General features: G+C 48.3%; 7 protein-coding genes across 7 annotated transcripts; 4 read left to right on the forward strand and 3 right to left on the reverse strand.

Annotated features, from left to right (window-relative positions):
- Positions 1 to 274: 274 nt before the first annotated feature.
- FPSE_12264 (uncharacterized protein) lies at positions 275 to 2,289 on the forward strand (the record flags this gene model as incomplete). Its single annotated transcript, XM_009265381.1, has 5 exons — positions 275 to 290; positions 360 to 609; positions 671 to 909; positions 963 to 1,777; positions 1,828 to 2,289. The coding sequence occupies 5 exons, from the start codon at positions 275 to 277 to the stop codon at positions 2,287 to 2,289; spliced, it is 1,782 nt and encodes a 593-aa protein (XP_009263656.1).
- A 255-nt stretch (positions 2,290 to 2,544) lies between these two features.
- Positions 2,545 to 3,831, reverse strand: FPSE_12263 (uncharacterized protein; the record flags this gene model as incomplete). Its single annotated transcript, XM_009265380.1, has 3 exons — positions 2,545 to 3,186; positions 3,262 to 3,497; positions 3,564 to 3,831. The coding sequence occupies 3 exons, from the start codon at positions 3,829 to 3,831 to the stop codon at positions 2,545 to 2,547; spliced, it is 1,146 nt and encodes a 381-aa protein (XP_009263655.1).
- A 536-nt stretch (positions 3,832 to 4,367) lies between these two features.
- FPSE_12262 (uncharacterized protein) lies at positions 4,368 to 7,642 on the forward strand (the record flags this gene model as incomplete). The annotated part of the gene is made up of 14 exons (XM_009265379.1): positions 4,368 to 4,495; positions 4,558 to 4,571; positions 4,625 to 4,687; positions 4,756 to 4,850; positions 4,907 to 4,998; positions 5,053 to 5,194; positions 5,246 to 5,404; positions 5,457 to 5,792; positions 5,844 to 5,938; positions 6,396 to 6,618; positions 6,868 to 6,984; positions 7,069 to 7,183; positions 7,242 to 7,313; positions 7,425 to 7,642. The coding sequence occupies 14 exons, from the start codon at positions 4,368 to 4,370 to the stop codon at positions 7,640 to 7,642; spliced, it is 1,869 nt and encodes a 622-aa protein (XP_009263654.1).
- Positions 7,643 to 8,063: 421 nt separating this feature from the next.
- On the reverse strand, positions 8,064 to 9,934 carry FPSE_12261 (uncharacterized protein; the record flags this gene model as incomplete). Its single annotated transcript, XM_009265378.1, has 6 exons — positions 8,064 to 8,165; positions 8,218 to 8,451; positions 8,507 to 9,285; positions 9,387 to 9,497; positions 9,545 to 9,778; positions 9,850 to 9,934. The coding sequence occupies 6 exons, from the start codon at positions 9,932 to 9,934 to the stop codon at positions 8,064 to 8,066; spliced, it is 1,545 nt and encodes a 514-aa protein (XP_009263653.1).
- Positions 9,935 to 11,357: 1,423 nt separating this feature from the next.
- On the forward strand, positions 11,358 to 12,227 carry FPSE_12260 (uncharacterized protein; the record flags this gene model as incomplete). Its single annotated transcript, XM_009265377.1, has 1 exon — positions 11,358 to 12,227. One exon carries the CDS (start codon positions 11,358 to 11,360, stop codon positions 12,225 to 12,227), a length of 870 nt encoding a protein of 289 aa, XP_009263652.1.
- A 2,108-nt stretch (positions 12,228 to 14,335) lies between these two features.
- Positions 14,336 to 16,319, forward strand: FPSE_12259 (uncharacterized protein; the record flags this gene model as incomplete). Its single annotated transcript, XM_009265376.1, has 5 exons — positions 14,336 to 14,588; positions 14,652 to 15,286; positions 15,346 to 15,651; positions 15,724 to 16,107; positions 16,158 to 16,319. The coding sequence occupies 5 exons, from the start codon at positions 14,336 to 14,338 to the stop codon at positions 16,317 to 16,319; spliced, it is 1,740 nt and encodes a 579-aa protein (XP_009263651.1).
- Positions 16,320 to 16,720: 401 nt separating this feature from the next.
- FPSE_12258 (uncharacterized protein) lies at positions 16,721 to 16,951 on the reverse strand (the record flags this gene model as incomplete). The annotated part of the gene is made up of 1 exon (XM_009265375.1): positions 16,721 to 16,951. One exon carries the CDS (start codon positions 16,949 to 16,951, stop codon positions 16,721 to 16,723), a length of 231 nt encoding a protein of 76 aa, XP_009263650.1.
- Positions 16,952 to 17,297: the final 346 nt, after the last annotated feature.

The following is a 17,297-nucleotide window of genomic DNA, read 5'->3' on the forward strand; positions in this document are numbered from 1 at the left end:
CTCGGTGCCATGATGTTATTAACGCTGTTGGACGTAGAAGACTGAAATCCAATGAACAATTTACAGCAGACTTAGATCGACACAACCCCCAGTAACCGCATAGCCTGCCCCGCATGCAGGCCCCCTGGCTCGGGAGCTTTGCTCGTAAGAGGTAAGCTGTCATAAAGGTACGTACTCTTTTTAATGATTGAATGGATCCCGATTGTTCATGACAACTTCAACCTTTAATTATTGAGGAGACCAAGTCTTGTGTCGCATAGATATTGGTTTGATCATGTCGCGACTTCTTTGTAAGTACTAAAAGGCTATAGATAAGCATACGCTTTGCGAACCCTCAACGCTAATGCATTTGCTCATAGCATCGGCGCTCTCGCTACGTCGCGACCCTCGTATCCTGAAGCTACCCCCTTACTTGTCCTTCCTCTGCATCGCGGTCGGTGTGATCTGGCTGTTTCTTCTACCCCTAAACGAATACTCGCGGCGAACATATATCTCGGAGAACGCTCTGCTACCTGGACAAGTCCATACGTATTTTGGAGGAAGCGAGCAAAATATCTTCCGCGCATACCGCCACGAGGTTGATGATGTTGTCAACAAGAGTAATTACGAGTGCGTTCTGAACTTCACAATGATTCAATTGACCCAATACTGACACAACTCGCTGTTTTAGAGTCAACGATAGGCTGGAAAAGATTCTGACCGGTGTTGGACTCAAGGTTGGACGTCAGAACTACACCTACAACTCGGCTGGCCATGAGTACTCAGGACAGAACCTCTATGCTATTTTGCAAGCCCCCCGCGGTGATGCTACAGAAGCTATTGTCTTGGTTGCGGCATGGAAGAATGTTGAGGAGCAGCTAAACCGTAACGGCGTGTCTCTCGCTTTAACTCTTGCCCGTTACTTCAAACGTACGTGCCCCTGAAAGACTCTGGAGAAACGAAATAGGGGCTAACAACTACAGGCTGGTCCCTGTGGTCCAAAGATATCATTCTCGTATTCCCACCCGATAGCAAGACAGGGACACAGGCTTGGGTAGACGCATACCATGATGCCCACAATCCTGACCTCGTTGCCCCCCTACCTCTCAAGTCCGGCGCGCTCCAGGGTGCTCTTGCTATCGACTATCCCCAAGAGCAAAGCTTCAAGTCTGTGCACATAATCTACGACGGACCCAATGGACAGCTTCCCAACCTCGATCTCATTAACTCTATAGTCAATATTGCTGGTGGCCAGATGGGCATCAGCACTTCTATCCAGAAGATGACAGAGCACACGGGCACTTACCCCGATCGCTTGCAGACTATGCTTCGTGGTATGCTTAACCAAGGCCTCGGCTACTCAGCTAGTGCTCATAGTAGCTTTATTCCTTATCACGTTGATGCCGTTACTCTTCAGCCCTACGGTGAAGGATGGCATGATGAAATGGCCATGGGCCGCGTGATTGAGGGCTCATTCCGGAGTTTGAACAACCTGCTTGAGCATCTGCACCAAAGTTTTTTCTTCTATTTGTTGATGCAGACTGACCGGTTTGTCAGTATTGGAACTTACCTTCCGAGTGCTATGCTGATTGCTGCCAACTTTACCATCATGGCCATCTCTCTTTGGGTAAAGAGCGGCCAGACGCCAGCGACAGAGAAGTCCAAGGAAAAGGACTCGGCCACCTCTGTCGATGCGATACAAGCTGGAAGAGATTTGTTTGTCCCACTAGGTGTCGTTGCTGTCTGCCAAGGCCTCGCAGCCGTGCCTCTATACACCTTCAACCATCTTCCTGCCAGTGTAAGTGTATCTACTTACTCGCTCTAAAACACAGTACTGACAATGTTTAGTTGCTCTCTCCCGCATTTGCCGGCTTCTCCGTCTTGTCTGCCATCCTTCCCTTCGCCATCTCTCGCCTCTTAACGCTGTTCACCAAGCCCACCATTCAGCACTTCCAGCTCACAAAGTCTTTCTCTTTGCTCGTTCTAGGAATGTGCCTCTCGACTCTGGCTACGCTCAATTTCTCTCTCGCTTTCCTCGTTGGTGTGCTATCTAGCCCGTTGAGCTTTGTCCAGCCTGTCAAGAACCCAGCCCTGCGCTGGTCTTTGGCAGGATTGCTTAACATTGTGGCCCCGCCCACGGTAGTGTATGCTGCAGCCCAACTCTGGCATATCAGCATAGCAGACCTGTTAAAGGAGGCAAGCTTCGGGTGGAATGTTTGGGGTATGTATACCCCAGTTGTGGTTTGGTGTCTTTGGTGGCCCGCTTGGCTCGTGGGCATGGTCAACGTTTTTGGAGAGGTCGCTGCTTGAAAGAAAACAGCAGGCGGACTGGCAAGCTGTAAAATATCGCATCCATAAGAGATAACATCTGCGGAGCTGCAGGATTTATTTTTAGGCTTCATAAAGTGGCTCTGACACTGGGTGTGGAATAGACATACTTCAGAATTAAGAGTCTTGCTCTGGGTAAAATATCATCATCTACCTATAGAGAAGTTTCTATCTGTCTATACTGTACACATGGGTTCGTTTTGATGCCGCCTTAAACACTCTTGCCAGTTGCATGTCCTATGCGGCCCACACATCCTTGCCAGCCGACTCGATCCAGTTACCGAGTTGGTTGACGCTTGAGTCCCAGTCAAGTAGTCGCTGACGCATCGCGGCAATCTGCTTCATGTCGAGTACCTTGGGTTGAACCCAGGTGATTTGCGCAACACCATCTACCTGATCAATGGTGCCTCGCAGCAGACCAAGGCTCAGGGCCTTCATGATGAGATGTTCAATCTCCTCTGGGCGAACCTTAGTTTCTTGAGCAATAGTGGCAAAAGTGAGGGTGCGGTCATGGGGAGCACGACGGAAGACAGCCTCAGTGAGAGCAGAAAGGTAAATCTTTTGACGAAGATGCGTCGAGTTGCTCTTGAGAAGTTTGTGGGAATCGACTCGATCCGACAGTTGATCGTAGGCTGCAAGGTCGCCGCGGTTGAAGGCAAAAAGCAGATCTCGCATCCAAGAGTGCTCGCTCTTGGAAAGGACGTCAAGAATAGGGTGAAGGAGAAGTTCTCCAAAGTTGTAGATGCTTGTCGAAACAAGAGCAGCAATGCTGAGGTGATAAGCCCGCTTGTGTCGCTCGTCGGGGGAAAGCTCGTTGATATCGATACATGCGAGGTAGAGAAGGGCAGTGCGGTAGTAGTTGGAAAAGTCCATCTTGCGCTGACGGAAGGTTAGCGGAGTTCCTCAAAGATGTCCCAAGTTCTAGGATCAGAGTTGGAGTTTTGGCGTTCATACCTGGTAGTAGATGGCGTTGGCATCGTAGAAAGCAGCGTGGACAACATTCTCAACAGAGTCGAACGAGTCCAGTATCCTCTCGGCTGTGTCAAGATCCTTACGTGCTCCATCCAGTTCCTCCAAGTCCAGCTTTGCTTGGGCGACGGCAACCAAAGCGAAGACGTAGGCATCTTGAGAGTTCTCGTTGTCGACCTTCTTCGCGACCGATTGCAGGAAAGAAAGGCGCTCCTCTTCCTCTATAATAAACAAACATCATCAATCAGTAACCCGCCGATTTCGGGCATGTTGCAAGGGAACCTTACCATCGCACTCTGTTGCTGCCTTCAATGCTAGGTCCACAAGCTTCAGCTGATTAATTTTATCGGCGAACTTGAGAATAAAGACTCTGTAGAATTGTAGTCTTTGGGGGGCACTCTCGGGATGGCTGAAGAAATCGATGAGGGCATCAGTAAGCTGGTGCCAGAGCTTTCGTTCCCAGAAGTTCTCGAAGTCGAGAATGAGAGGCTGCAACTCTTCAGGAGCTTCATCGCGCTGCTCGGAAAGAAAGTCGGCAATAGCGTCGTTACTCATGTTGGCGGTTATGTATGTGATGTCGGTGGAATCGGAGGGTATGGGTGACGTGCACAGCTAGCTAGCTTGCCTGCCCTTTCGGTTCGTAGAGTAGCTTTGCTGAGCCAAGGCTAGTCTTTCTAAACGGGTTTCATAAAATACCGTGTTTCTGCCCTTGTTGAGTCGATCGTGATGCCGTTGGGAAGTCGTCGCGATGATCGGTGAAAGTGATATGTTTGTGAAGGTCGATACCTACTAGTTACTGCAGTGGAGATAGAGGGAGGTCCTTAGCTCATCAGTGAGGCTATCAGGCAGCCTGGTTGTCGCAACGTCGAGGAGCACGGACCATTCTGGCCTCTAGAAGACACCTCAAAAGCAATGGCCAATGACAAGCTGCAAGATTTCAGTGACCTGTCACGTGATCTTCAATTACCGTTCCCCGAGGCTCTACCTTGGCTAGCATCACTAAACATTGCCTACGTATTGAAGACGAGACGATCTACGGCCAATTGCGAGGCACAGCAGCGTTTTGTCACGCAACCCGCATATTCGCAACAATGGCTTCGCCTCTCCTTGCCGCGCGGGTAGCCCGCAAGACTGCATTCAATGTTGCCGGCAAGCGATTCCTTTCCGATATTTCCATTACTCGAACTGGCAAGCCTATCATGCGTGTTGAGGGTGGCCGGTAAGCTGAATCACGGCCCATTGGCACTGTTGAGCCTCTTTCTAATCCTTTTTCTTGTATAGTTCATCCCTTGGAGGTACGACGATCGAGCTACAATGACCGCGAACAACACTAACGAATAGCAACCAGGCCATACCGTTACCGTATTTGGCGCAACTGGCCAACTAGGACGATACATTGTCAACCGACTGGGTGAGCGAACCTTATATTGGATCTTGATAGTGGGAGATGAGTAATTGGGATACTAATACAGGCATCAGCTCGCCAGGGATGTACCGTCGTTATTCCCTACCGTGAGGAGATGGCCAAACGTCATCTCAAAGTCACTGGAGATCTCGGCCGTGTTGTCTTCATTGTACGCCTCAATTGCACTCGATCTCGTCAGGAGCTTTCCAGTAACCTCGTACTTAGGAGCACGATCTTCGAAACACCCCTTCAATCGAGGCCAGTGTGCGACACTCGGATGCTGTTTTCAATCTGATCGGCCGTGATTATCCAACCAAGTATGTTGATACTAGAGGGACTGAAACGAGAAAAGGAAACTAAATGGCTGCCAGGAACTTTTCCTTGGAGGATGTGCATATCGAGGGTACCGAGCGAATCGTTGAGGCTGTCTGCAAGTATGATGTCGACCGGTATATCCACGTTTCTTCCCACAGCGCCAACTCTCAGTCCACCTCGGAATTCTACCGCACAAAGGTTTGTAGAAATCCTGCTTTACCAAGGAGGAGCGACTGACCACAATCTTAGGGCCGAGCTGAGGAGGTTGCCCGCAGCCTTTTCCCCGAGACCACTATCGTCCGCCCTGCCCCCATCTTCGGTTTTGAGGACAACCTCCTGCTGAAGCTGGCTGGTGTCACCAACCTTTTTACTTCCAATAACATGCAAGAGAAGTTCTACCCTGTTCACGTAAGTTGCAGTGAAACTGGTGGCGCAATGCCAAAAATGCTAACAGCCTCAGTCAATTGATGTCGGTGCTGCTCTTGAGAAGATCTTCTTTGACGACACCACTGCAGGACAGACCTTCGAGCTTTACGGACCTAAGAAGTACAGCATGGAGGAGATTTCTGTCATGGTTGACAAGGAGATTTACAAGCAGCGACGACACGTCAACGTGCCAAAGGCTATCTTGAAGCCTGTCGCTGAGCTGCTGAACAAGGTGCTTTGGTGGCACACTATGTCGGCTGATGAGGTCGAGAGAGAGTTCTTGGACCAGGTCATCGATCCCAAGGCCAAGACGTTTAAGGACCTCGGCATCGAGCCTGGTGACATTATCAACTTCACCTACCACTATCTGGTGAGTGTTGCTAACCATCATGTTGAAATATACAAACTGACCCCCATTTAGCAAGGATTCCGAAGCCAGAACTTCTACGATCTCCCCCCTGCGACAGAGAAGGAGAAACGGGAAGAGAAGAAGTACATCCACGTTCTGGATGAATTGTAAAGAAAAGGAATCGAATTTTTGCGTGCCATGGATGCTGCAAAGGCAGTTGGTGATCAAGGGCTGAGCGGACAGGGATAATAGTCCGTGTATATAGGACCGCATAGACTAGAGGTGTGCGAGATCCAACAATTGTACAGGTTTTCTTTGGATTGAAAGCATATCAAATAATTGAAGTTCAGGAAGTTAGTCCACATCCAACTACCCTATAGTGATCTTCTTCCATCCAGACTTTAGAAGAGCAGCAAAGACTACCCCGCCAAACCCACACACAAAACCCTTAATCGCGGGTATCCAGTTTGAACCTTTGCGCTTAGTTGTACATCGTGACAAAAAAGAGCAGTCTCGACTACAGTTTCCCAATGTCTTTTGATGATGAAGAACCCATGTAATGAGCGCTTCAAATTCCCCTGTTGCATGCCCCGCCCCAGTGTACTGACTTTCGTTGGTCTACAGAAGCCTCTCGAGTCACGCCTTGGCCGCGTTGGCCGAATTCCACGCTGAAAAGGATGCCCATGAAAAGACGTTCCAGAAGTTGAGGACCGGCGCCGCACCTAGAGCCGGAGCCGGACTCGGGGTGGTTGAACCGGAGGACGAGGATCCTGTAGCGGAAGACGTGGACGACCAGCCGCTGAGCATGGCCGCCTTCACGGAGGACTGGAACGAATCGCAGTTTTGGGTACGTAAAACGAAGTGCAGAAAACAAGGCATAGAACATATCTGTTGTCCAGTGGCCTTTCACTTTTGGCTACACCGGTGGAGATGGCTTCTCGGATCGGCTCCTGGGATCTTGCATCGAGTGATGGAGTATTTATTACGTACTGGTCCGGCAATGGGTGCTCTTGGCGCAAGACGTGCGTCTAGCGACAGACGACAACTTCATGATATTGACACTTCGAAAAACAACACTGACATCTCGGCGCTTTAGTTCCTGGACGAAACTGCATTGGCCCTGGCCGATCAGCTCCTCGATGGTGCATCGTCGAGTTCAACGATTGGTGTAGTGTCGACACCAAGTGTATTCATTGCACTTAAGAACCGCCTTGTAAGCAACATTCTTACCAATTTCAGTCCATACTCGAAGAGGGCATGTACACAAGATATGCGTTAACTAACCAGTGTCGTATAGAGATTCTGGCCTGTCCAAGATCGACCAAAGCTGGTGTTGTTTGAGCATGACCACCGGTTTAGTGTCTTCCCTGAATTCGTCTTCTACGACTTCCAACGACCTCTCCAACTTCCACGTACGGTTGCTCTGATCTTCTGAATGTTGTGTGCAGTCGACTAACTTAAGTTCATCAGTTAACCTCAAGGGCAGCCTGGACAGTGTTATCATTGATCCTCCTTTCTTCAGCAATGATTGTCAGACGAAGTGTAAGTTATACCTTAATATTCCAAGCAGTCCTCACTATGTGGTCTGGGGGGAAGCTTTGTCACTCAATAGCATGTCTTCAAGCCTCCAGTACTGACGTGCCATTTATTCAGTTGCTCTGACCGGTCGCTGGCTCATTAAACCAAAGTCGCCCCGTGTCATTGTCTGCACTGGCGAGCGAATGGCTCCCATCATCGACAAGCTCTACAGCTCTGTTGGAGTCTACCCAACCACGTTTGAGCCCGCCCACGCAGGATTGAGTAATCACTACTACTGTTACGCCAACTTCGAGAGTTCGACCTGGGACTGGCGACTGGATGAATCCCATTAGTATGGCGGAAGGACGGAGCCGCAAATCTTTTGAAAGAAGAAACTTGCTGTATCCAAACCGCCAAGAAAAGTCGTGAAAGGCATGGCCACACAACCGACTGGAAGTATGTTGGGCCTATCAGTATATCCAACTTATGGAGACGCTCGTGGATTTTTGTTAGCCTATTCGCGAACGCAAAAGTTCGCCAAGTGGGGAGAAGCACATATATATATACCGTGCAGTATCATGTTAAAGCTATGCTACTACATGTATAAATGGAAATAAATACCCACGCCATGGAATGCATTAAACTTCGCTAGTTGGTCTACGATGAACATGATTTATGTTGACCTGGATGTCATATGAGATCCCTCGACGCCTTTTCCACACGCCCAGCTCATGGTATCTTCCGCTCACCGCTGTACAGAGTTGCGTTCAGAGATTAGGCTAGTGAGCGAATAATGTAGAAGAGGAGATAGGCCTGGGCCCCAAGGACGTCAGACAAGCTCGCCAACTCTACTTTGTGGTCATTGAATTTGAACCACTTTTTCATGTGTTAGTGTTGTATTGTCATCTAGAATACTGACGAAACTCACCTGGTCACCAACTCGACAATACGATGTATAGTGGCCAGTATCTAGCTCACCGACGTGCACCACGACACTGAGTAGATCATACGTACAAGACCTCTCTAGCTCAAGGCTTTCTCGGCTGTCGTGATTCCGAATTCGATTAGTGTAAGGCATCATATTGAGTTGTAGCGGAAACTTGACTTCGTTGTCGACTTTGGAGGCAGCGCGATCATGCCGACCGTGCTTATACTCAAAACGCTATAATATCGTTAGTTTGGTGCGTCATGGTGGTTGACCTGAGGTCATCGCTTACCTTAAGCTGTATCGACAGCACATTTGGCAATCGTTTTATGCTCGTGTGCCGTTTCGCTTGCTGGGTCCCATTGCAGTTGTTGCATCGATACTCGCACTTGTCGTACTTGATGTATTCCTCATCGAGGCAATCCTGCAAGGAAACAGTAGGCTTCTTCTGTCCTGTCCGTTTACTCTTCTTTTGAACAACATTGTCGAGGCCTAAGCTCAGGTCCAAGAATGACTGGATAGAGTTGCTTTGACCCGAGCAGTTCTGGCACGTTGTTGTTGTTTGCATCTTACCATAAAATGTTTGGTGCATGATGCAGTTGCAACTATGCTCACTGCCGATCTCTGGCTTTTTGCCGTCTCCGTTCCGCTCGTGGAGCTCTTCAGCCAAGAATTGGAAGAACTCGTGGGCATCTTGTTCCTTGGTGGTAACAAGATTCTCGAACGCCTTTTTCTCCGAAATCCAGAACCCCGACAATATATTTGCAGCGGTGTAGCCGTTTGTCGTCTCCAGAGCATAGAAATCTTGAAACATGTCATCCATAGCACAGCTCAAACAGTGAGGGACTTGGCAGTCACTGCTCTGGTGACCATCGCTGAGATAGAAATTCCTAAGCAAAGGATTGTGCAAGAAGCTTTGTAGGACGACATTCTGATAGCAGGTGGCGCCGGCGTTGTAGATGCCACGTAGACCATTGGCTCGGCATGAAGCGGTGTTTGTATTGTTAGAGATAAACCGCGGATCATCCTTAAAAGAACCCGTGAACAACTCGTCGTGTTTCCTCTTTCGGCCTATGTGACCAGTCACGGTCAGTAAGAGGACATTTGAAGACAGTAGTATTTTCCGGTTGGCGAAGACATTTAATGGTAAACCATGCAATGATGGCACTTACCAGAAAAAGAACCAGTTCCTATCTTTCTCACGCGTAGCTCCTCAAGAGTTGGATCCCAGATATAGTCGTCGCATATCTGACAATAAAGGCAGCCACTTCTCGAGTCGACATCTGCGCCATGTTAGCAGTGCACTAGGAGGCAGCAGAAGGCAACCAACAGAAGCGATGCTGTTTTTTAGTCCCATGTCTCAGGCGTTCTTCTTCGGTGACGGTCGATGGGCACTGCAGGCAGAGGTAATTCGAGGTGAGTGATGTGACGGGCCGGCCATCTAGCGTCGAGGTCTGGGGAACGATCGGTGTCGCATCAAAGATGCCGCGGAGAATTAATTTGTAGTGAGTGATAGAGCTGTTCATTACCTCCTGGTTTTTGCTGAGGAGGAGTTGTATATGTTCTAGAACAGTCAGAAAACGGTAAAGAAACTCGTGGTAACTGAAGCGACGAGGAAGATAAGAGGGGGCGTACCGCAGCCAAACATAGGCAATCCAGGAACCGGCGACTTCACCCTGACATTCTTAGGAGAGGCTGGTGTTGTTGGTCGTGCAGACATTAGGGGCGATTGAGTCTTTTGCGATGGGCTCAAGCTGGACCAGGATGTGAAGCTCTTGTAGAATAAAGCTGATGCAAGGAAGCTTGAATGGGCGATCAGAGGCACGACGCGAAACGTATGAAGAGACTCGACGCTAGCAGGTATGATATCGTGCGGGAGACAGTTCTGATAGTTCGCTCAATTGCGATTGTACTGGTGGTTTTCGATTATTCGTCTGGCGACTTGAACAGCGAGGCACAGGCCGAAAGTCGGACAATTGTTCGCCTTTTCCCGTCGAGGGGCGGAATCAACAGAAGACAATGCAGTGTTGTAGAATAGAAGCTTTAGGCGTCGGTATCCCTTGAAGATGGAAAAGATGATGATCAGTACTCTGAGTTGGCTGGTATTATTTAAATTAATACAATGATTGTATAAATTGGAAATGCAAGAATGGTCCAGAGCGCAGAAGTGAAGCCACTGTAACTTAAACTATGTCAGGGACAGGGCAGGAGCGAGCCTGATGGGAGAGATTGCAGCAGGTGCAGCTGCCTTAGTGCGTACCTTGTCGGGAAAGATTGGCGGAAGAGGTACATAACCGTAAAAATTACACCCTTGTCATGCAAGGCGATAAGATAAGCATGCAGCTACAGTGTTAAGCCAGGGCCCAAACACATTAACATAATTAAACAATAGGGAAAGCGCGTTTGTAGGTGACGTGACTACTGCCTAGGTAGACAGGTAGTGCCGAACAATAGGCGGAGTTTTATTTATTAAGTACAAATGAATAAAGCCTGCACATAATACCTACTATATAGTAGTTACCTTATTTATCTACAGTACCTCAGTAGTATCTAGGTGCCTCCTATCTAGTAGGTAAGTAGGTAGGTACCTAGGTTTAGGGTGGCATCGAAGCAGGGGGTTGACACTGATTTCCTGCGACTACTAAGGTAGTAGGTAGTATGTAGCCAAGCACACATGGGTGCTCTTGTCATAGAAGCTTTATTGAAGGTGAAGCCTGTTGCTGCTGCTGTTGCCGCCAAACAAACAATCGGCCACTAATGTATCACCTGCCACAAGAGGAGGAGCCAACGTACAGCTTGAGCCGAGGTTTACCAATCTTCCCCATCCAATCCCCTGTAGATACATGCCTTAGTACTTACTACCTACTAAGGTACTAAGGTAGGCAGGTAGTCTTGATAGCCCGACCTAATGGAACCTGTGAGTTCTGAGTTACTAGATAAAGTCTTCACAATTTACATTTCCAACCGAGCTCAAACAAACAATCCTCGACTCATTCCGAACCACTCTTTCGGAAGACTCCACATAACCTCACTTGGCCCACCGAATCCCCGGCTCCGATCCACGGCATTCAGCTCCGGAATCCCCCCAAATCAGCGCCTTGACTTCTTCCAGGTCTGATAAAGCCGTCAACAATTCAAAGATCATGGCAACGCAACTCATTGCTCTGCCGGCTGTAGAGCGTCTCAGTCCTACTTGCATACGCATACTGGGCGGCAATCCAGGCAAATTCACTCTCCAGGGCACAAACACTTACCTGCTTGGCACAGGCCGAAGTCGACTTCTCATCGACACGGGCGAGGGGCGCAAGGCTTGGATCACTTCGGTTCGCGAAACACTGCAGCGGGAAAATGCAACTATCGACACTGCCTTGATCACGCACTGGCACCATGACCATACTGGTGGTATCAAAGATCTCCTGAGCACCTCGCCTCAGACGAGAGTCTACAAGCACACTCCCGAGGATGGACAGCTAGACATAAAGCATGGCCAGCGTTTTGAAGTCGAGGGTGCGACCTTGACAGCTACATATACGCCAGGACACACTAAGGATCATGTTGTGTTCGTGCTTGAGGAGGAAGATGCAATGTTTACTGCTGACAATGTCCTCGGCCAGGGCACAGCTGTTTTTGAGGATCTGGTCATATACCTACAGAGTCTTGAAGAGATGAAACCTCTGTTCAAAGGCCGAGCGTATCCCGGGCATGGACCAGTCATAGAGAATGGGCCAGCGAAGATTGCGGAATATATCGCACACCGAAGACAGCGAGAAGAACAAGTTATTCGGACACTAAAAACGGGACCCGGAGACGTAGAGACGAATGACCCTGCGTCATGGTCGGCGTGGTCGGCAATGGATTTGGTTGAAGTGATCTACAAGGATGTACCAAGGGCCCTTTATCCAGCTGCTTGCAGCGGCGTTTTGCAAATTCTGGGCAAGCTAGAAGGCGAGGGTCGTGTGGCTCATGAAGGTGAGAAATGGAGGATGATTGCGGACAGTCGGTCATCGCTATGAGACGGTAGGCTTTGAGGCAAGACGATCGTCTCAAAGGATTATCTTGGGTACCTCGGGTAGGATGTTTCTGCCTGTTGAAGCGCGTTAGCATATATGCATATCGACTTGGGAAATGTTATAATTCAGTTTTGGATGAATTCTTCTGTCGCCCATTATCTAGTTGTTCCTAACCATGATCGAGTGACTGACCGACTGACTGGACTGGTGGAGGTGACCAGGTGGGATGGGTCTCTATCCGTTTAAACAAGATGGGATCCATACGGAGGCTAACGCAGCCACTATAACTATAGATTAGCGGGTATAGTAGCGCCACCACAGCGGGCTGTCATCCATACCTAGGTAGTAGGTACTTATCTACTAGGTACATGATGCAGTTAAGGTTGGCACGGGCTTTTTTGATAGAAGATAATGCAGAGTGAAACTTATACTTGTCAGGATAATGGCACGGTCCTGGCTTCTCAAGTCAACAACATACGACGCCGTTTTATTGCCTGGAACAGGTTTCGCAGTAAAAGACAACTGAGTAACTATGTTAGTGTGAGCTAGTAAATCATAATGCCCAGAGAATCCCATTACAAATTGTAACCAGAAGTTCAGGCAGGTATTCTGCGAGTAAAAGTCTGCGTAAGAATGAATGTCTCTAATGGGTGAAGCTGCAGTATAGCTGGGCAGGAAACGACCTTAATAGGCGGTCGAATACACCACTTGTTATGTTCAAAGAGTCCTTCGCCTTGTCATCCTTGCATTTTGAGTCATGCAACTGCGATAACTAATACTACCTAGAGGAAGGTGCCTTGTGACCTTTGAGATCTGTTGACGTTGGCGTTGATGGACTGCCGGAATCATCGGGCCATTTGGAGAGGATACTATGTTTGATCCATTTTTGGCGGTGGAGATGCATACTGCCAAGATGTTTCGGTATCGTACGCTTGATACCTACTAAGGTACATACTCGAGGTTCAAGAGCGACGCTTCCATCATATCAAAGCGCGTCGCGACATGGTGGTGAATACATTGCTCTTCAGTGTTGGAGATTTACTCACAACTGGTGAGGGAAATATACTGCAGCCTTGTCACTTATAGCGTGGACCTGATAGAAGCAAAACAAGCAAGAGAATTATTCAGTATGTCCTTGTAATCGACAAAGCGGAATGTTTGGTTGTGGTTATGCCTAAGTGGAGCCCGGGATTAAAAGGATTAACGAGCGGGATGATATAACTTAGGTACCTTAGCTTACCTCTTTGCCAGGTAGTAAGTGAATATCCCTGCAATGGAAAGAATACAATAATGTCTATAAGAATGATTAGGCATCCGAATATTAGTAATTCAGCTATAAGCTCAACAACACAGCAAGGATAACCAGGCAGTCAGAGCCTTTACAAAGCTCTGGAGACGTTGGAAATTGGAGATTAGGTTGCCTACGGCCAGGTGATGATTCCATCTTTATGATACAAGTGCTTTCTTTTCTTCATTCATGTCGATCGTCGATTCCGGACTATAAAAAAAATGCGCAACACCGTGAATACTCGGAATTAAGGTGCAAAAACTAACGTAATGTGGTGCCTACTTTAGTACTGTAACACAACATCATCACTGAGTTGTACAGCTCCCCCCACCGGCCGGCCCCATTGGACCTCCCCCACCAAAGCTGCCGCGCCTGTTTACCGCATACCAAGTGGCACTCTCTTGACCTTTCTCGCTTTATTGTTTTCCTTTAGGTAAGTACATCCATCCAGCCGATACTAGATATGATGAGATGAAGCAATTCGGAACCTCCGGATAGAGTCTGTTGTTTCTTGGCTTGTTCAATGTCATCAGATGGGTAAGCCCACCTAGTTTGGGCCGCTCGGCCCCCTGCAACGACGGAGCGTGATGAACGGATTTCCATATCATGTTTTGAATCAATGCCATGTCGAGGCTCCTTGAAACATTTTTGGTTCTACTCTCCAGTTCCATCGAATGATTATATATATAAACGCTGTTACTGTTGATGTCTGGTTGTATCCGAGCTCACACACTCTTTGTATATACATATATAATTCTTGTTTGCAGCCCTGGCCTAACTCAACTCTCAAAACAAAAGCATTATTTCGATAGGTATTCTAAATATGATCTATAAGAAAACGACACCGCAGGTTTCGAACCCATTGTTTCTGGCACTTTTACCTATCGTTTTTGCGCATGGCGATAGCCAAGACACGGGCAAGATGAACATGAGAATGGACCACGGCAGCAATACAACACAGTCACCTAAACACCAAGGCTATCCCAATACTTACTTTGCCCATCCTGAGCATTCTGGATTCATTTACGCACACATTTCTTTGATGGTTATTTCCTGGGTGTTCATCCTCCCCATCGGTAAGTTAACCTCAGCTACACGCTACTCCGTTTGTTTCGCACACTGATTTGTACGGGCCACAGCTGTCATGTTCTCACTGACACGTTCTCGCTTTACATTGCCTGCCCAACTCGTGTTCCTAGCTTCCAATACTGTGGGAGTCTTTCTCGGCGTCGTCTACAACAGCCATACCCCTGATTTGTATCCTGGTAATGCGCACCACAAGATTGGCTGGATTGCGACTTGGGTTATCTGCGCCCAGGTGCTTGTAAGTGTTGTGGGCTACATCGCCGGTGCTTTCCCAAGCGATGAAAGCAGCAGAGAGACACGCTATTTGCTACCTATACCAAGTCAAGAGGCCGAATTGCCTTTTTGCAGCGGATATCATGACGACAGTCCAAACCGCACTTTCGATGATACCGGACGAGGCACCGAGCCAAACAGCCCTTCTCTCCGGAGCGACTCAGTATCGACACTCAATGGCATGGGATCGCCGCCGCAGCACCCCAGTAAAGAGTACGAAGATGACCAAGACTTGGAAGAGCTTTCATTGTCATCTCCTGCGCCCCAGGGGACTTTAGCCCGCCATGTTTCCAAGGTTGCTACATCAAGAGTCTGGAAGCACCTCGACATTGGCCGCAAAGTGATTGATCGCATCATTCTTCCTTTCGGCTCCATCGTGCTTGCCACTGGCATAGCCACTTTTGGCCGCTTCTTTGTCAGTTATCTATTCGGAATCCCAGTCAAACTTTAATTAGCCTAACACGTTGTCAACAGGAAGGAGACGGAATATTTAATGGTCTGGCACATTGGGTCAAGGGCGGTGTCTTCTTTTGGTTGGGCATCTTCACTCTGGGACGTTGGTCTGGCAGCTTTGGTGAGCTCGGCTGGGCATGGAATGTCCATCCCAAGAAAAGCCCACAGGGATGGCGTCCTTCTGCTGAGCTCGTCGAGAGCTTCTTGGTCTTCTTCTATGGCTCTACAAACATCTTCATGGAGCACCTTGGTGGTTGGGGAGGGGACTGGACCGCGCAGGATATGGAGCATATTTCTATCACTATTCTGTTCCTTGGAGGAGGTCTGGTAAGTTAAGGCCCTGCGGGTTCCCTGCCTAACTTTGTAAAACAGTTCCAAGACTGATCATGAGAAATTCAGTGTGGCATGCTCGTCGAGTCGACTCGCATTCGTAATCTTCTCAACATGAATGTCCAAGACATCGAGCCAATGAATCCACATGCAGTTGAAGACGCAAACGAGATCAAGGCTCCTGATACGTACGAGTTGTCACTGAACCCCATCCCAGCTTTGGTGATCATGCTGCTTGGACTCACGATGAGCTCACACACGCAGCACACCATGATGTCCAACATGGTCCACAAGCAATGGGGAAATTTACTCCTCGGAGCTTCGTTTGCTCGCGGTCTTACATACATTTTGATGTTCCTCAAGCCGCCAACGTCCGTTCTCCCATCACGACCGCCTACCGAGCTACTCACGGCGTTCGGACTCATATCTGGGGGAATTATCTTCATGGCTAGCGTAAGTCGAACCCTCCTACAAGTTCACGTTGACAAGCTAATTTGACTCAGAGCACCGATACTGTTGATGGAATGATCCATTACGGCCTTGATGCCATGTTTATGTATACCGTCACGATGGGCCTTGTCGGATTGTTGATGGCCTGGACTGTCATTGTCCTTGCCTTGAAGGGATGGGCCATGCGAATCGAACGACGCTGCATAGCGGGATAGAAATCGACAAAAGCACATGCACACATGGCTTGGGTTGAGTGAAGAGATGTGTATATAAATTGGTTGTATTGAGTTTTGGATGTAGTGGTAGTTCTGCTTTGCGATACCCTTTTATGAGACAGCCTGTAATTGACGCAATTATGAACGGAACCGAGCGCCTGTATTGTCTGTCATGCACATTATACTGGCTCATGAAGACTGCGATGATGGTGCCGTCTAACGGACGAACGCTTTTGTCAGCCAAATCAGAACATTGGTGCTCCGACGTGTTCTCATTTCATGAGAAGTGGCTGAATGGCGTCCTTCAAAAACATTCGATGCCGCGAATTTTTTTTATCGATGCTTTGTCGAGTATCTTTGACTGTTTGACCCAAAATGTCTGAACTTGGAGGGTACTCCTCTTACGCATTCTCTTCCTTGCGTTTTGGTTCAGCTATCACTCTGTTCTGATCCTCGGACGAGAAAAGGTCAGCGCCCTGCTGCAGAGCGTGGACAAGAAACGGGATCGAATCGGCCTTGAAATCTTCAGCGTTGCGAACCTTGTCGAGATCCTCTGAGAGCTCTTGTGTGGCCCGTTGGAGGTAGTAAGATGTGAATTCAGGGGAGGACTGGTTTGTAGGTTTAGAAGACATGTTGGCCGTGTTTGAGCAAAGATTGATGGAGATGTATGATTTACTACAAGAAGTTGCTGATTTGAATGTTTGTGGCTGTGCAGTCAAGTTGGTGTATTCGAAGACTATGTAACTAAATCGTAGAAAATAAAAAGTAAAAGTTTATCTACGAAGGTAGTACATGGACAGTGCACAAAAATATTCCGTCTTGTTCACACTGTACACTATTATCCAGCTTAGTGCTACATGTGGACAACAGCACGTATAACCTACCTATACCATACCATGCCAATAAGTACAATTAAGGGTTTGATGTATGGTCTCTGGATATCTCGCAAGTAAGAAGAAGAAGAAGGAGGAGGAGGAG

This window comes from Fusarium pseudograminearum, chromosome 4 (genome assembly GCF_000303195.2).
Source record: "Fusarium pseudograminearum CS3096 chromosome 4, whole genome shotgun sequence".
Classification (NCBI taxonomy): Eukaryota; Fungi; Ascomycota; class Sordariomycetes; order Hypocreales; family Nectriaceae; genus Fusarium; species Fusarium pseudograminearum.